This window comes from Camelina sativa, chromosome 14 (assembly GCF_030686135.1).
Source record: "Camelina sativa cultivar CO46 ecotype springtype chromosome 14, ASM3068613v1".
NCBI classification, from domain to species: domain Eukaryota; kingdom Viridiplantae; phylum Streptophyta; class Magnoliopsida; order Brassicales; family Brassicaceae; genus Camelina; species Camelina sativa.
In genome coordinates this window covers 4,798,354-4,813,402 of record NC_141893.1, presented here as the reverse complement: position 1 = coordinate 4,813,402, position 15,049 = coordinate 4,798,354, and the positions used below count along the sequence as shown (strand labels likewise).

The window sequence follows — 15,049 nt, the reverse complement described above, 5'->3', positions numbered from 1 at the left end:
GAATGAAAGTTTGTAAACTAAAGTTTAGGACGAAGATGAAGATCAAATGTACATCAACATGTTCAAAAGATTTTTCAATTATATAAAGAAATTAAAGGCACGATCACGAAGGTGGTTTCGTCGCTAGCACATTGCAGGCATTCACGTAAAAGTCGTGGACGAGAAAAACTAGATTATGTCAAAATCAACTAATTAAGATATAAACAATTGGGGATGTTCATAATAAAATTTTAAAAGACACGTAATAACTGGACTGGAGTTGTATTAGTTAAGAATACAGTGTTAACCACGTTGATAAAAAAAAAAAAAAAAAGCTTTTTTGGGCCACGGTCACGTAAGATACGATACGTACGTACGTACGACGCAACTGTAACAATTAAATGTAACAGAGAGGGTCAAAACTAGAAAGGTTCCATTTTGATTTTCGGAAAGGTTACTTCATTGCTTTCTTGATTGCGGAGTGGTGTGTGTGTGTGGACTTTATTTCCGGGAGGGAGGACAATTCACGTGTTCTGCTTTGTTTTCCGCATCCGACTTTCATTCACTCCATAGAAAAAGACCACAAGTGTTGTTGTTCACAAATACTAACAATAAAAACCAGAAGTTAATTTCATCAATCATCATTATCAGTTCATCACTATTGTTATCATTAACAGTTATGAATACTTTCTATTTTCTAATAATGTACTCCGTAGTTGATACGACAAAAAATTTGTTAAGAGAACCTAACTAGTAAACGGTGACGACGAAGAGTGAAATGCTGTGAATGTAGTTTGTATGATAAAATTTGATCAATGACGTCATTTTTAATATGAAAATAAATAACATACATGGTCAGAAGTTGTAATATCTTTGTTTATATATATATGAAATTTTTAACTAGTTTATATTTGCATTAAAGTATATGCTACACGCCTACACCACATACGTTTTTAGTTAAGCTTAATGAATAATACATTAATACATTTGTGATTTTATTGTTTTTTCTTTTCTTTTTGACAGCCAATTTAATTGTTTATTTATTTCTTGAACTTCATGGATTTGCAAATCTATATATGTCAATTTGCTAAACTAATCCGGCTTATCCCACTATAATCAGTCAGGCTTGTGTAGACTAACTTGTTTCCATGTACTAGGTCATATCTGACTCATATTCTTACACGAAAGAATATACTATAAAATGATCCAAATATTTAATTATAATTACATTTTCACCTAAAGAGTCAGATACGATTAGGATTGGTTGACACGATGTGATAATGCATAGCCTTATTTTGTGTAAACATTAAATACTATTTTTTTTTTCATGAAACAGATATGATTATTAAAATAAAGGAAGAAGGCTTTTTTTCTTCTTTTTTTCAGCTTTCTTTATTTCTTGTGTTAATTAAAAAAAATGTAGACACGGCAAAATTGCCTTTATATTACAGCTCCTCTCTGAGCCAAGACGCAGAAAGATACAGACCAAACGAGCAACGAGTTCATAGATTCATAACCTTTTCTTTTTGTTCTTTCTCTTTCTTGAACAGAAAAAAAAAACATGGGTACGGAAGCTACCACCGCCGTGGACAACCTTCAGCAACCGTTGCTGGAGTCAACGAAATCGGAAGTTGACTTCAGGATGGAGAGTGTGTTAACGGACACACATTTGTCATATTTCCGGCGGATCTACTTGGCGGCGTTGATCGAGATGAAGTATCTTTTCCACTTGGCGGCTCCTGCGATCTTTGTTTACGTTATCAACAATGGCATGTCCATGGTTACTCGTATTTTCGCCGGTCGGTTAGGAAGTATGCAACTGGCAGCTGCTTCTCTCGGAAACAGCGGTTTCAATATGTTCGCCATTGGTCTCATGGTACTACTACTACTATTACTTACATTTTTCTTTTTCTTTTTCATTTCTCTTTAAATAAGTTTCACATATACAAAAAAATATACATAAACAACAGATCTGATGAAAGATTGCATCAAATATTTTATTTTATCGCATATTAAACCAGTTCTTTTAAAGTTGAATATTATGATTTAAAAAAATTAAAATTAAAAACAGAGAAAATGAAAAAACGTCTTCTCTGTTCTTCACAACCAAAGTATATCTGACTATATTTGTTTTTCCGGTGACGTAGCTTGGAATGGGAAGTGCAGTGGAGACATTATGTGGGCAAGCGCATGGAGCTCACAGATACGACATGCTTGGAGTCTACTTACAAAGATCCACGATTGTTCTTGTCCTTACGGGACTTCCAATGACCGTACTCTTCATATTCTCCAAACCTCTCCTCACTTCTTTAGGAGAGCCAGCTGACGTTGCATCAATGGCCTCAGTCTTCGTCTACGGTATGGTTCCAATGATCTTCGCATACGCAGTCAACTTCCCGATCCAAAAGTTCCTCCAGTCACAGAGCATCGTGACGCCAAGTGCGTACATCTCAGCCGCTACACTCGTCCTCCACTTAGTCCTCACTTGGCTCTCAATGTTCAAGTTTGGCTGGGGCTTACTTGGTCTCTCCGTAGTTCACAGTCTCTCGTGGTGGATCATTGTTTTGGCTCAGATTGTTTACATTAAGATCAGTCCAAGATGTCGCCGGACTTGGGTTGGTTTTAGCTGGAAAGCTTTTGATGGTCTTTGGGACTTTTTCCAGTTATCTGCGGCTTCCGCCGTCATGCTCTGCCTTGAATCTTGGTATTCTCAGATTCTTGTTCTCCTAGCCGGACTTCTTAAAGACCCTGAACTTGCTTTAGATTCTTTAGCAATCTGGTAAGTTGTTTTTTTTTTTCATGTTTTACATTTTACTTTTTATTTTCAGTATTTTAACTTATCAAGTAGGACACATAATGTGCCAAACATAAAATATAGAAATACACATACAGCCGAAAATAGATAAAAACCTTTATTTTTGGGTAACAATCGAGTACTATTAAAATTTTAGAATACTTCCAAAACTTTAGTTCCTTCCATGAAATGTAGCCGTAATTGTTACAATTTTTTTTTTTAAATGTGGATGATTTTGTTTAGTATAGAATTAATAGCAGTGAATCAGAACACTGGGTCAATAATGGTATTGTGCTGTTAATCATTTGTCCGATCAAACTCTTCAACTTTTGGCTAGTTTTTGGGAATCTCCTTTTTGAGGAACAAAAAAGTCACGTTAGTCTCAATGTATGTTTGCGTTAAAGCCAAAATCAGTGTTTTATTTTGGACGTTTCTTACTAGCTCTATTGAGAGCGTAAACTTCGTGTTGTTTCCTTGATAAACAACGGCATGCACTTCCTGTGCCTTGGAAAACTCAAAATGTATCGATAACTTCAAGACCCAACTTGGAGTACTACTAGTTTATTACAGCGACTTATTTTAAGGATTTGATTTTTTAAAGTGTATTACTGACTCTTCTGAGCAAGAAACAAAAAGTTTATTACCGACTCTTTCTTATGACTTGGTCATAACTCATAATAATATACAATTTCTTATTACTCTAAGTTATCTTACTTTATTTTTGTTTTTATTTGCAGCATGTCTATTTCGGCAATGTCATTCATGGTGTCCGTTGGATTCAACGCAGCTGCCAGGTTGGTTAAAAAAACGTTTTCTATTATTCACACATGCGAGTGGTAATAAATAAATAACACAAGTGAAGTTACAAATGGATAATAACTACTAATATTTTAAATTTATTTGTTACTACAGTGTGAGAGTTAGTAACGAATTAGGAGCTGGAAATCCAAGATCAGCAGCATTTTCAACCGCGGTAACTACGGTGGTATCATTTTTACTGTCATTGTTTGAAGCCGTCGTGATCCTCTCATGGCGTCACGTCATCAGTTACATTTTCACGGATAGTGAAGCCGTTGCTGAAGCCGTCGCCGAGCTCTCTCCTTTCTTAGCCATCACCATTGTTCTCAACGGAGTACAACCTGTTTTATCTGGTATAAATACGACAAAAACTTAAATCAATAAGTCGATTAGTTGTGATTTGTGAATAAATGATTCAATTATTGATTTTTGTTTATTTTTGGATAAAAACAGGTGTGGCTGTTGGATGTGGGTGGCAAGCATATGTGGCGTACGTTAACATTGGATGTTATTACATTGTGGGGATTCCTATTGGTTATGTTCTTGGTTTCACCTATGATATGGGAGCTAGGGTAAATTTCATTTTTTTACATGGTCTTATATTAGTTGAAGTGGTGTATTAGTGTAAAAGGTGAAATTAAATTAATCTTTTGATGATTTGGTGCAGGGAATATGGACAGGGATGATTGGGGGCACACTCATGCAAACTATTATTTTAGTCATTGTCACTTTCAGAACTGATTGGGATAAAGAGGTAAATTTCTGATTATTATTTATATCTTCATTCGTTTTTTTTGTGCAAACTTATATCTTCACTAATACAACAATTTTAGTCAGTGTGTTTTGACTATGGGTTCATTTGTTTATTTATTTGATGATATTTATATTTTTTTGGTTTTTAATTCAGGTGGCGAAGGCGTCAAGACGATTGGACCAGTGGGAAGACAGCTCTCCGCTTCTTAAGTAATAAAATAAATAAATTGATCTTTTCAAAATGAAATTAAATCAGTGTTTTCATCCGCGACCCACTCAATCTGCCGGTCGAACCGGTTGATCCGCGACCCACTCAATCTGCCGGTTTGGGTTTTGCTCTAAAACCGGGATGTTAACAAACCGGGAAAATTCAGATAAACTCGGTAAAAACCGGCGACCCGCCTTAATTAACCGACCCACCGGGTTTTGGGTTTCACTAATCAAACGATTTTAGCATTTTAATTTGAACAGATCTGTTAATTTTTCACCTTTTCTGCAAAATTTGATGAAAAACAATATTCTAGCTGGGTTTGAGTTGAAGTGACGAAGAAGAGGGAAGAGAAGAGACACGTGAGAGAGAGGGTTAAATAATTAATAGGAGAGATAACAAATCATTTTTATTAATTTTATATTTACAAGAATTTTTTATTATTATTTGGTTAGATCATCCCACTAGGTCCAAGATATATATGTATAATATATACTGATATATATACAAACAATATGCTGTCAAATATAAACAAACAAATTAAAATTAACAATTTTAAATATGATTTAGTTCTATGTAATTAAATTAAACGAGTGAACAATTATTAAAATTTAGAAATAGAAATTTGTTACATATATCAAAAATAAAAGAATAACATTATATTTATAAGATGTATAATATATATATAAATAATTATATATATTTAAATATTATGACCCGCGGTTGAACCGGGTTGACCCAATGAACCGGTGATCCGATAGCTTTCCCGGTTTAGCATCCGGTTCGGGTTTCAAAACAGTGAATTAAATCTTAGGGAGATTTGGAGGTCAATTCTATATATATTTTTCTGGTTTTCCCCAAATTGATTAAAAAGAAAAGAAAGATAAACCCTAGTTAGTTAATCAAGAGATTCGATATGCGGATCTCTTAATTAATGAATTGGAAAATAGAAAAGTTTTCAGAGGGGTTTGGAGTACGAGAACGTCAATGTACATGATTTTGTAAGGAAGTAATATTAAGAAGTAAGATTGATGATATGTTGATGCATTGTGTGAGAAAGTGAAATTTCTTGTAAACGTTTCTTGTGTATGGATCAAATAATGAAACATATATGGCTGTTATGGTCCACAATTCTTTCTTAGTAACCCTACCAAATGTGGGAATTTTTACATAATTTTTGTCACTCATATAATTCCTTACGTAATAGTTATATGATTTCAAGTGGCATGTTTTTCCATTTTGGTGATTTTGCATTTTGTTCCGTGGTGTTACAAGTTGGAACTACTTATACTATTCGTTTATAAATTATTTTGTTCTATTTTATTTCATCTATTTAATCCTTTATTTGTAATATGTAAAAGCTTATATAATAACTCTTTCTCATATAATCAATTATGTAATCTGTAAAATAGTATATGTTATAATTAAGCTAGTGAAAGCTAAGTACTCTGTATTTTCTGAAAACTTTGGGATGATTAAAGATTATTTTAAATCGTTTGAAACACTTTTGGACTATGTTTCTACAAATCCTTTGTCATAATTCATAAAAAATGTTAGGGTAGAGTCAATGGTCAATAAAAGTTAACGTAGGATAGTTTCGACGGAGGCAGAGAATAAATAATATTTGTTGAGTTGTTAGTGGGTCAACGTCAAGCGAGTCAGATTAAACTTATCATCGTCTGCAGTAATGCCAATCATAGTAAAACAAGTAATCCTATAAACTTTCAAGTGCATATAACTATTTGTATGATTTATTATTTTTTAAAGACCACAAATTATAACTATAAGATAATTTGCCATCTTAACCGACTACATGCAGTCGGTATCATCAAGTTTACATCTTAGAAGTTAGAACTACATTTCTTACGGAAACTTAACCTAAACGACGACGAAATTCACATAATATATATATATATATATATATATATATATATATATATATTATATGAGAAAAACTTTATCGTAGTTAAGTTTAGTCTGCTAAAGTAATTATCTCCATCTAACGATGACGAAATTGTTATAAGTATTCAAACTTTGTAGTGAGTGTTGTACTAGTTGGAAAACAAAAGAAGTCACGTTTATTTAGCCTTAGTCATTTTTTCTTTTCTAATACCATTATAGTAGACTATTAAACGTTCGTAAGACTAATGAGTCTCTTCGCACGAATGTTGAAAGCGAGGTGGTTATCACTGAAATAGTCAAAACCTGGTTTACTGAAACTACTTGGCTTTTGAATGAGTAAATTTTGGTGGACCAAATTCAGTTTATCATTTAGTTTTTGGATCTGATTTGATTTGATTTGGTTTGATTTACTTTGTTTGTTTCTGTCTAATAATTTAGAACAGTCATAACGTAGTTAGCATACCCTGAATAAAAGTGGAACACCATCACCATGCATGATGCATTCATACTACTAAAAAAAGATTAAACTTGGAATGAAACTTAAACTACGACAGAACCAACCCAAACTAGATTTAGTTTTAAATTCGATTCACTGATTTATCCCCCATACCAGAATACTCGTTTATGTATATATGACGTCCATCGTTTCCTTTTTTTTTTTGAAATTGCATTTATATTTAATGATAAAATTATAATGTTGACATTTAACAAAGAATACAATATTGTTAATTTTATTTATCAGCCGCCTATGTTAACTTAAAATATTACAAACGGTTTACATTTTTTCTATCTGCATTTTTTTAATAAAACTTTGGAGAATACTGTATTCTAGTTGAATAGTAACACAATACAGTATTAGCCAAAAAATAAATAAACATCAAGACTCATATCGCTAAGAATGCGATGTGACATAGCCTTTGTGTGTTTGAGCTTCCCCAATTCCCAGTCCCCAATACTAGTTTTCAATGGTCCATGTGAAGATTCATTCAGCTAAATAATACTTAAATGCTTCCATCATGTTGGTGAAGTTATTGAATATTGCGGTTGGAAACAATTCACCTCACTTATTATTTTATTTTTCTAATTCATAAGTACTGCCTGATTTCTTCAAAAGAACCACAAAATAAGAAAATGAAATGAAGAGAAAGATATAGGGTTATATATACAAGATGATGATTTTGTGTACACACACTATAGATTTAAGGACTAATTATATGGTAAATCTAGTGTTATGTAGTATAGTATTTTGTTGTTGTTGTTGTTACATGAAATGAGTGGTATGACTATAAGTTTGGTCTTATCATCTTCCACAAAATCGGCTAATTTTGTCTCGTGATCAAGAGACATACTTTGGCGAAATAGATAAAATAAAAGATTCCTACTTGTACGGCAATATTAAATGTTTATGGTTGGATCCGTCCGAGATTCGACCTCGTACGGGCAGAAAGAAACAAAATTGAACGGATGATAGGAACTGGGAGGGAATCATCTCAATTTGGGGTATACGGATCCACTCACCATCACGCGTAGTTTGATATGGTGATCTCCAACAAGACCTATCCACTTGTTATTATTCACTCGCACGGGTTTTATGTAGGACTAGTTTTAAATACTTGTAGGTCCAGAATTGGGTTGCACATGTCACGACAATCGAGCCAACAAATATAAAAGTGGTTACAAATTGAAAGTGAAATTGAAGCATATAATAGAACATTTTTCTGTTTTTTTTAAATAAATGTTTAAAATCAACCAAAAAAATATTCACCATAGGGGGGACAAAAAAGTCTTCAAAAAAGCAAAGTCGAGAAAATTTGTTTCAAATAGTTGACAAAAGAAGAAAAATCGTTTCAAATCACCGGACACGAGAGATACGCAGTGAGATTGTTTGGCCTTATTATTTTTTCCTTCTTTTTCTTGCCCCCATGTAGAATAAAAGAGTCAAAATTTAGACTTGATAGTTTCAGAAAAATCAATCAACCTCCATATCATCTGAGTTTCTACTTCCTTGTGATCCTCCATTATGTTCTGGTTTCATGGGCGGAGAGTTTGATTTCCCAATGTACTTGCACGTCCTGAAAACACATTCACATCCTTTCATCAGTTTAAATCGTTTCTATCAATTACGACCAAAGTTTGTGCGGTTATATTGTGAAGATAGCTTGAAGAGTAAATAAGAGAGAGGGTTATGTTATATTTACGCGTTAAGAGCATCAGCTTTTCTCCTGATTTCACCAGATTGCAGCTCTGGATTAGCGTCTTTGGGTAAAGATTCTTGTTCCGCGCTTCTCTCCTGAAGCCACCTCTCAGCTTTATGACATTCATCAAGAACCTGAAAACGAAAAATATAATCAGGGGTCTCATCATATAGCAATCTTGACAAACTTCTATCCATCTCATTTCAGAGTGTATTGCCAATAGAGTGAGACTTATGTTAGTAGTTTAGAACCAAACCGCGTTCTTTCGTGTAGGAGGAAGAGACTCTGCAGCCATTCGATTATCTGCAATAATTTTCAGAAGATCTTTTGATGCTTGTACTCGCTCTTCTCCATCTTTATACCGACTTTCAATAGGATCGATGAGCTGCTCAGCAATATAAGTCATTAATTAGGACATGAAAGTCATCTGCAGAGACTAACCTTTATAAACAGAACTTTTGAGAGATTTACTTACCTTTTTGATATCATTCAATTTCTCAATGTAAGCATTTGCAGATTCATCATCACCATCTTCGTAGAGCCAGTCCTCTGTTTCCTGAAGATTTCTAGCTATGCATTCCCGTTCTGACTCGGTTGCAGTGTTCCGATATGTATTTAGCATCTGCCCGTATATACAGTGTTTACTATTAATTCTTGGAAGTGATAACATCTTAAAAAGGAAACAAACAATTTTTTACCAAAAATCTAGAGGTGGGAGCTATTAAACCCAGATGGAGTAGTACCTTATCACGCATCTCATAAACAAAGGATTCAAGAGCATTTTTCTTATCCTTTGTCGATTCCATCTTCAGATCTTGCTCCACTAAAGAGTTCTCTCTCTGTTTGGCCTCCGATAACTCATCCTTTGTCAATGCACCAGATAGATTCGCAACAACTGGAATTTCCATTCTTTTGATAGCCTTAGGCTCATTACCCTACACAAGACAAAACTATATCAGGATTTTTGTAGACCAAAATGCTCTGGAAAATCTCCGGAACAACCAATTGAATGGAGATGCCAATGTTTAAGATCAGCTTTTTATTTTTCGGACCTCCGGCTTGCAGCATTCTTGCTATGCAACTATATTTTTTAGACGGTGTTAAACTATACTTACAGTAGGAGGACCTGACGAAGCGTCTAAAGTGTCATCCTTTGTAGCAGCAGATTGGTGGTTGTTTTCGGATATCACATCTTCAGATGTTATATTCTCCTTGTGATGTTCTATTAGCTGTTCAGAAATGGAAAGTTTAGACTCAAGCAAGGTAGTGATGTAAAGGCAATCATATCTGGAGAGGATTGATGAGATTGTACTTACAGAAGCTGAATCGATCGTTACAACCCCGTGGAGATTTAACTGAACTCTTACTTTGACACGTGCTGCTTCTCCATGGGAAATATGGAAAGGACCAATCTAACAAACATTACACAGCAAACTTAGAACTCCATAATATATGCAGTGCCCAATAATGGAATAACTGCCAGTGTGAACTCAGAGCTATAAAGACTGAATATAGATGCAATAAATGAAAGCCTGAAAGATAGCATACCTTAAAACTGCTTATCGGAGTCGGCAAATCTGGTGTTATTTCGTTATGGTTTGCATAAAAGGCTTCCAAACGGAAAGTGTTTTCCCTATGTAGAGTAAGAACCTTTACACTTGGAAAGACCTGGCCTTTCGGAAAGAGCAATTCATTCGATGTTGTGTTTATGGGACCTTTCTCAGATGAGAAGCCGACTGCGAAAGGGAAAGAATCTTGAACCTGAAAATAGGGGAAGCATAAACAAAAGAAACATTAGCCATTCATAGGAAATAAATCTGTTAAGGTATAAACGTCATCATGTTTTACTACACACTAACTATAACTACTGTAATAATCTTATTATTGTCCTAGATATTTTTTTTTAAAGAATACCTCATAATCTCTAACTCGAAAAACTGGACTGAGCATTGCACATTGAAGCGCACATCCTCGAGCAACACATTCACTTGCATTCACAGTCCTGCCTAGCTCCCTCTTAAACAAGGAGCTTAGCATCTTAGATATAGCTGGAATTCGGGAACCTGAACCAACTAGCTCCACAGAATGGATATGATCCAAACTTAACCCAGAGTCAGCCAAAGCCTTTTGACACGGTACAATTAACCTCTCCAACAAACCTGCTGACAACTGCTCAAACTCTTCTCTCTTGATGAAGCTCCTCACGTCCTTCTCCTTCATCAGACATTCTATATTCAGCTGTGCCTCAGCATTTGCACTCAAGACCTTTTTGAGTTTCTCACATGATGCTCTTAACCTAACACACGCCTTGGTATTTGTATATACATCTATGCTGTATTTCTCCTTAAATTCGACGGCAAAGTGGTTGAAGAGAACCTCATCAAAATCTCTCCCGCCCAAGTTTCTATCAAAAGCATGAGAACGGACTCTCATGCTTCCAGACTCAAATGATGCCACACACACTTGTGTATCGCAGTGACCAATATCGATAAACACAATGTAAGTAGGGCTCGAGTTAGCTGCCAGGTCTGTCTTGTATATACCATATCCAAGAGCAGTGGCTGTAGGATCATGCATCAATCTCAACGGCCTCAGGCCAGCAATGGCTGCAGCATCCAAATAGGCAAGTCTCTGTGCGTTTGTAAAGTAGGAAGGTATCCCAATGACACAATCTGAAACAGGAGTTTTGAGACTCTTCTCCGCGGTCTGCTTCAAATGTGAAAGCAACATGCCTAGTATCTGCACTGGACTAAACCTCTGAATCTCACCCATGTACCGAAGCTGAATTTGAATACCACCATCAGAGCCTTCGGAAGCTTCAAAAGGGAACAACCTCAGATCATTCTGAACATCAGGTTCCCTAAATTTCCTACCGATCAATCTCTTTAGCTGCGAAATGGTAGATTTGGGATGCATAGTAGCAGAGGCAGCAGCAGCAGCACCCATGAATCTCTGCTTCTCACCAAAGGAAACCATAGCAGGATTTTCTCGGTTGGACTCATCGTTCAACAAAACATCGATCCCTCTTTGCTTTGCAACCGCAATAACACAATTCTCATTCCCAACATCAAATCCTACCACACTCATTTTAGCAAACCTCAAAAAACCAAAATAGATAACTTAAAAGATCAAACTCCAATTCTAAACAGGATCTCTACACTATGAGCTTCCTGCGAATCAAACTCCTCACTTCTGCAGTACAAGAAACCAAAACCACAATCACATCAACAACTTAAGAGAATATATCAATTAAAGCAATAGGATCAATGCAACATAGAACTTAATACATGTAACCCATAAAAGGTAAGCACCAGAACCCGTAACAATCTGAGAAACGACGCTATCAACTTCACAAGAATGTGGAAATTTCAGCACTAAAATCCTCACAGGATTCGTTGACACTAAAACGGAATCAGAAAATTTTCGTATCTATTGTTCACTCTTAGATTTTCCTAAGCAAATCAACAAGAGATCTTAGATATATATACGCATTACGAAACTATAGCTCGTCAATGAGAAATCAAATCAAACGAGAAGAAGGAGAAAAGGATGAAGAAGACTATACGGTGATCAGAATCTTCGAATCGCGTGACGCTAAGACCTCCGATGACTTGGGGACGAGGACGAACGAAGAAGATGAGAGAAAAAAAAAAAAAAAAAAAAAACAAAGTTAAAGAGGGAGAGAGAGAGAGACTAAGGGAAAAAAGGGTAAAGAGAATTACAGAAAAGGAAATTTTATTTATATTTAAGTCCTTATCTATTCCATTTAATTGACATTATTACCCCAAGATTTTTTTTATTGACCTGACCTAACACCAAGATTTTTTAACTTAAATTTTGTGTCGTGCGGATTAGAATTTTTTTCACGATATCGCACGAACGTGTACACAAAGTTCAGTTGAGGTGTGATCGGGTTCAATAAATTATGTTTAATTTTCAGAAATATATTTATCAAAAAAAATCGTAGTAAGTAGTATGTATATAAAAATATGGTATAGAGGCAAAAAAATTTACATATTTATTTGTTTGGTTGATCAAATTTTGAAAACTGTCAAAACAATATAATCTATATCCGATATAACGAATGAGAGTTTGAGTAGTAATTAGTTATGAGATTACCGACTAAAATTCCATAGCCCAAATTAAAGAGCAATATAATCAGCAATACGTGTCTAGCTCACAAATATTTTTGAAGCATCATATAGTTAAATGGTTATTATTATACACTTATAAGATTGTCTCCCCCTTTGACAAAAAAAAAAAAAAAAAGATTGCTTCCCCCTTTTATGAAAAAGTAAAACTCATGATCTCTTCATATTACATTTCTTGATAAACTTTTGTAATAGAGATCAACAGAAACTCCAGAAACAAAAGAAAAAAAAATTACACAAAAACAAGAAATATGAAATTAGAAATCAAACTTCAAAAATAGGCCTAGGTAGTCCACTTGTTGCACCACCACCTTGGAAAAGCTTCTTCAACGTTCTCACGCCGTTGTGAGAATGCTTTCGAATCCCGCCAAATCTAATGGCGGATACTACGCTCCGACGCAGCTTAGTCAACCTCTTTGCGATCTTGACCTTCAACAGATAAAGCTTCAGCCGTATAAACGACGAATGAGGATCACGCCGAGAAACCAAGTCGGCTTCTTGAAGTGTTTTGTAAATCAAGAACTTGGCTCGTCGGTGAAGCACCTCTTCGGGGTCTTCCTTGTCCACCTTCGTGTAAAGGCACGGTGAAGGCCTTTTGAAGAGGGTCATGTCCGTCTTTTTGAGTTTTCCCGACGACGACTTTTGGGAAGGAGAAGGTCAATGATCAGAGAGATGAGGAGACGAGTTAATATGATTCGAGTATTTGTAGTCCTGCATTGAGCAGTGCTGGTGCACTAACTAGTCTACTTGTATACGTGTTTAGTATATTTTTTTTCCCTCGAGATATATAATTTCTTATAAGAAAAAATAATAAGAAAAATTAACTTAAAAGTCAAATCATTAAAGATAATATATAAGATAGACTTAAAATATATGAGATGGCCTGGTATGAATTTCCAGCTAACAATCCATAATTAATCCTATAAATATAATCTTTCTTCTAATTTAATTATGCGAAATGAGGTCATATTCTGTTATATTCTGTTATATACTTGTAAGATAACAATCTCAGACTAAAGATATTTCCATTTATGCCGTCCAAATATTCTAATTTATTTTCTTGCAAAATGAGGTCATTTGGTATATAGTCATAATATGACATTTCGAACTCTAGCATTTCAATTTACGAGTTTTCTAAATGTTGCCGAAATGTATGTTGCATGGAAACTCTTTTCGAGGTCCGTTTCTTGTTTCCGAAACGTTTCGAAAAACAGAAACTCGTGGAAACTCGGAAACAAGGTACAAAAACATGATTCCTAAAAATTTCTGTTTGGAAACACGATGGAAACTCCATTTCCGTTTTGGAAACATGACGGAAACTTCTTTTTTAATTTGAAACTTAATAAATAAATATTTTTAAAATATAAAACTTCATTATAGATATAAATATATAATATTATTAGTGTTTTAATTCAACTATTTAATATTTATATTTGAAGTTTTATTGTTTGAAGCTTTTTGATATGGTTTTTATGTTTGGTGTTTTATTATATATATATATATATATATAAATATATAAATCTATATATATATATATGTATATATATATGTACATATATATGTATATATATATGTACATACGTTTCCAAAATATTTCCATTTCCTAATTTTTGAAAAAAACCGTTTCCTATTTCTGAAATGTTTCGTTTCCGTATATCCGTTTCCGTTTCCATGCAACCTAGGCCGAAATCACATACAGTATGTACAATCAATATTTTAACCTCTCCTTTTTTTTTTCGTTTTGTTAAAGCATCTTCTTAATAACCTTTTATTTATATCTTTATCATTTATCGGGTATATATACCTTAGTATCTACGTTTAGAACAAATCATTAATCAATAATTTTGTTGAGTTCAAAATTCTCGAACTTATATAAATAATGATTTCAATTAATGAAGGAAATTTAGAATATTTATTGATGAAAAAGAGAAATAAGTATTCTTTAATATGACTCGGAAAATAAAGTAACAAATTTAATTATGAAAAAGAGAAAATAAAATTTCAGTTTTGTAACCAACATTTTAAATAGTACTACCCTCTATAAGACTACAAGTTTGCAAAATCTACTAAATTAATCAGATTCTTTTCTTCTGTCCTTTGGTTGGTTTGGACAAACGGGTCAAGGCAATTTTGTTTATATAATTTTCAAAGCTGAAAGCTGTTAATGTGAGGTCTATTAGATGACTTCCAGAGATTCATTATTTGTTATGTAGAATGTTAACGTTTAGAGACGCACATCCCAGTATCCCACACTGCCTCTACATAGACC

The 15,049-nt window shown here is 34.2% G+C and overlaps 3 protein-coding genes across 3 annotated transcripts; 1 reads left to right on the top strand and 2 right to left on the bottom strand.

Moving 5' to 3' along the window:
• The first annotated feature begins 1,334 nt into the window (after positions 1–1,334).
• Positions 1,335–4,811, top strand: LOC104739813 (protein DETOXIFICATION 36-like). The gene is made up of 7 exons (XM_010460272.3): positions 1,335–1,855; positions 2,127–2,758; positions 3,511–3,567; positions 3,686–3,924; positions 4,025–4,143; positions 4,239–4,325; positions 4,479–4,811. Exons 1-7 carry the CDS (start codon positions 1,541–1,543, stop codon positions 4,536–4,538), a joined length of 1,509 nt encoding a protein of 502 aa, XP_010458574.1. The 5' UTR covers positions 1,335–1,540; the 3' UTR covers positions 4,539–4,811.
• Positions 4,812–8,105: 3,294 nt separating this feature from the next.
• LOC104739812 (heat shock 70 kDa protein 16) lies at positions 8,106–12,351 on the bottom strand. The gene is made up of 10 exons (XM_010460271.2): positions 12,195–12,351; positions 10,544–11,821; positions 10,178–10,390; positions 9,946–10,041; positions 9,745–9,858; positions 9,373–9,564; positions 9,105–9,251; positions 8,886–9,014; positions 8,633–8,763; positions 8,106–8,506 (listed from the first exon to the last, which is right to left on the bottom strand). The coding sequence occupies exons 2-10, from the start codon at positions 11,714–11,716 to the stop codon at positions 8,404–8,406; spliced, it is 2,298 nt and encodes a 765-aa protein (XP_010458573.2). The 5' UTR covers positions 11,717–11,821; positions 12,195–12,351; the 3' UTR covers positions 8,106–8,403.
• Positions 12,352–12,888: 537 nt separating this feature from the next.
• On the bottom strand, positions 12,889–13,480 carry LOC104739811 (uncharacterized). The gene has a single exon (XM_010460270.2). The coding sequence runs from the start codon at positions 13,387–13,389 to the stop codon at positions 13,045–13,047; it is 345 nt and encodes a 114-aa protein (XP_010458572.1). The 5' UTR covers positions 13,390–13,480; the 3' UTR covers positions 12,889–13,044.
• Positions 13,481–15,049: the final 1,569 nt, after the last annotated feature.

Coding starts and splice junctions, on each gene's coding strand:
- LOC104739812 (XM_010460271.2), bottom strand. CDS start 11,716: ATGAGTGTGGTAGGATTTGATGTTGGGAATGAGAATTGTGTTATTGCG. Junction 9,859..9,945: donor TAACGATCGATTCAGCTTCT/GTAAGTACAATC, acceptor ATTTCTGAACAG/CTAATAGAACATCACAAGGA. Junction 9,015..9,104: donor AATTGAATGATATCAAAAAG/GTAAGTAAATCT, acceptor ATTGCTGAGCAG/CTCATCGATCCTATTGAAAG.
- LOC104739811 (XM_010460270.2), bottom strand. CDS start 13,389: ATGACCCTCTTCAAAAGGCCTTCACCGTGCCTTTACACGAAGGTGGAC.
- LOC104739813 (XM_010460272.3), top strand. CDS start 1,541: ATGGGTACGGAAGCTACCACCGCCGTGGACAACCTTCAGCAACCGTTG. Junction 3,568..3,685: donor GGATTCAACGCAGCTGCCAG/GTTGGTTAAAAA, acceptor TTGTTACTACAG/TGTGAGAGTTAGTAACGAAT. Junction 3,925..4,024: donor AGTACAACCTGTTTTATCTG/GTATAAATACGA, acceptor GGATAAAAACAG/GTGTGGCTGTTGGATGTGGG.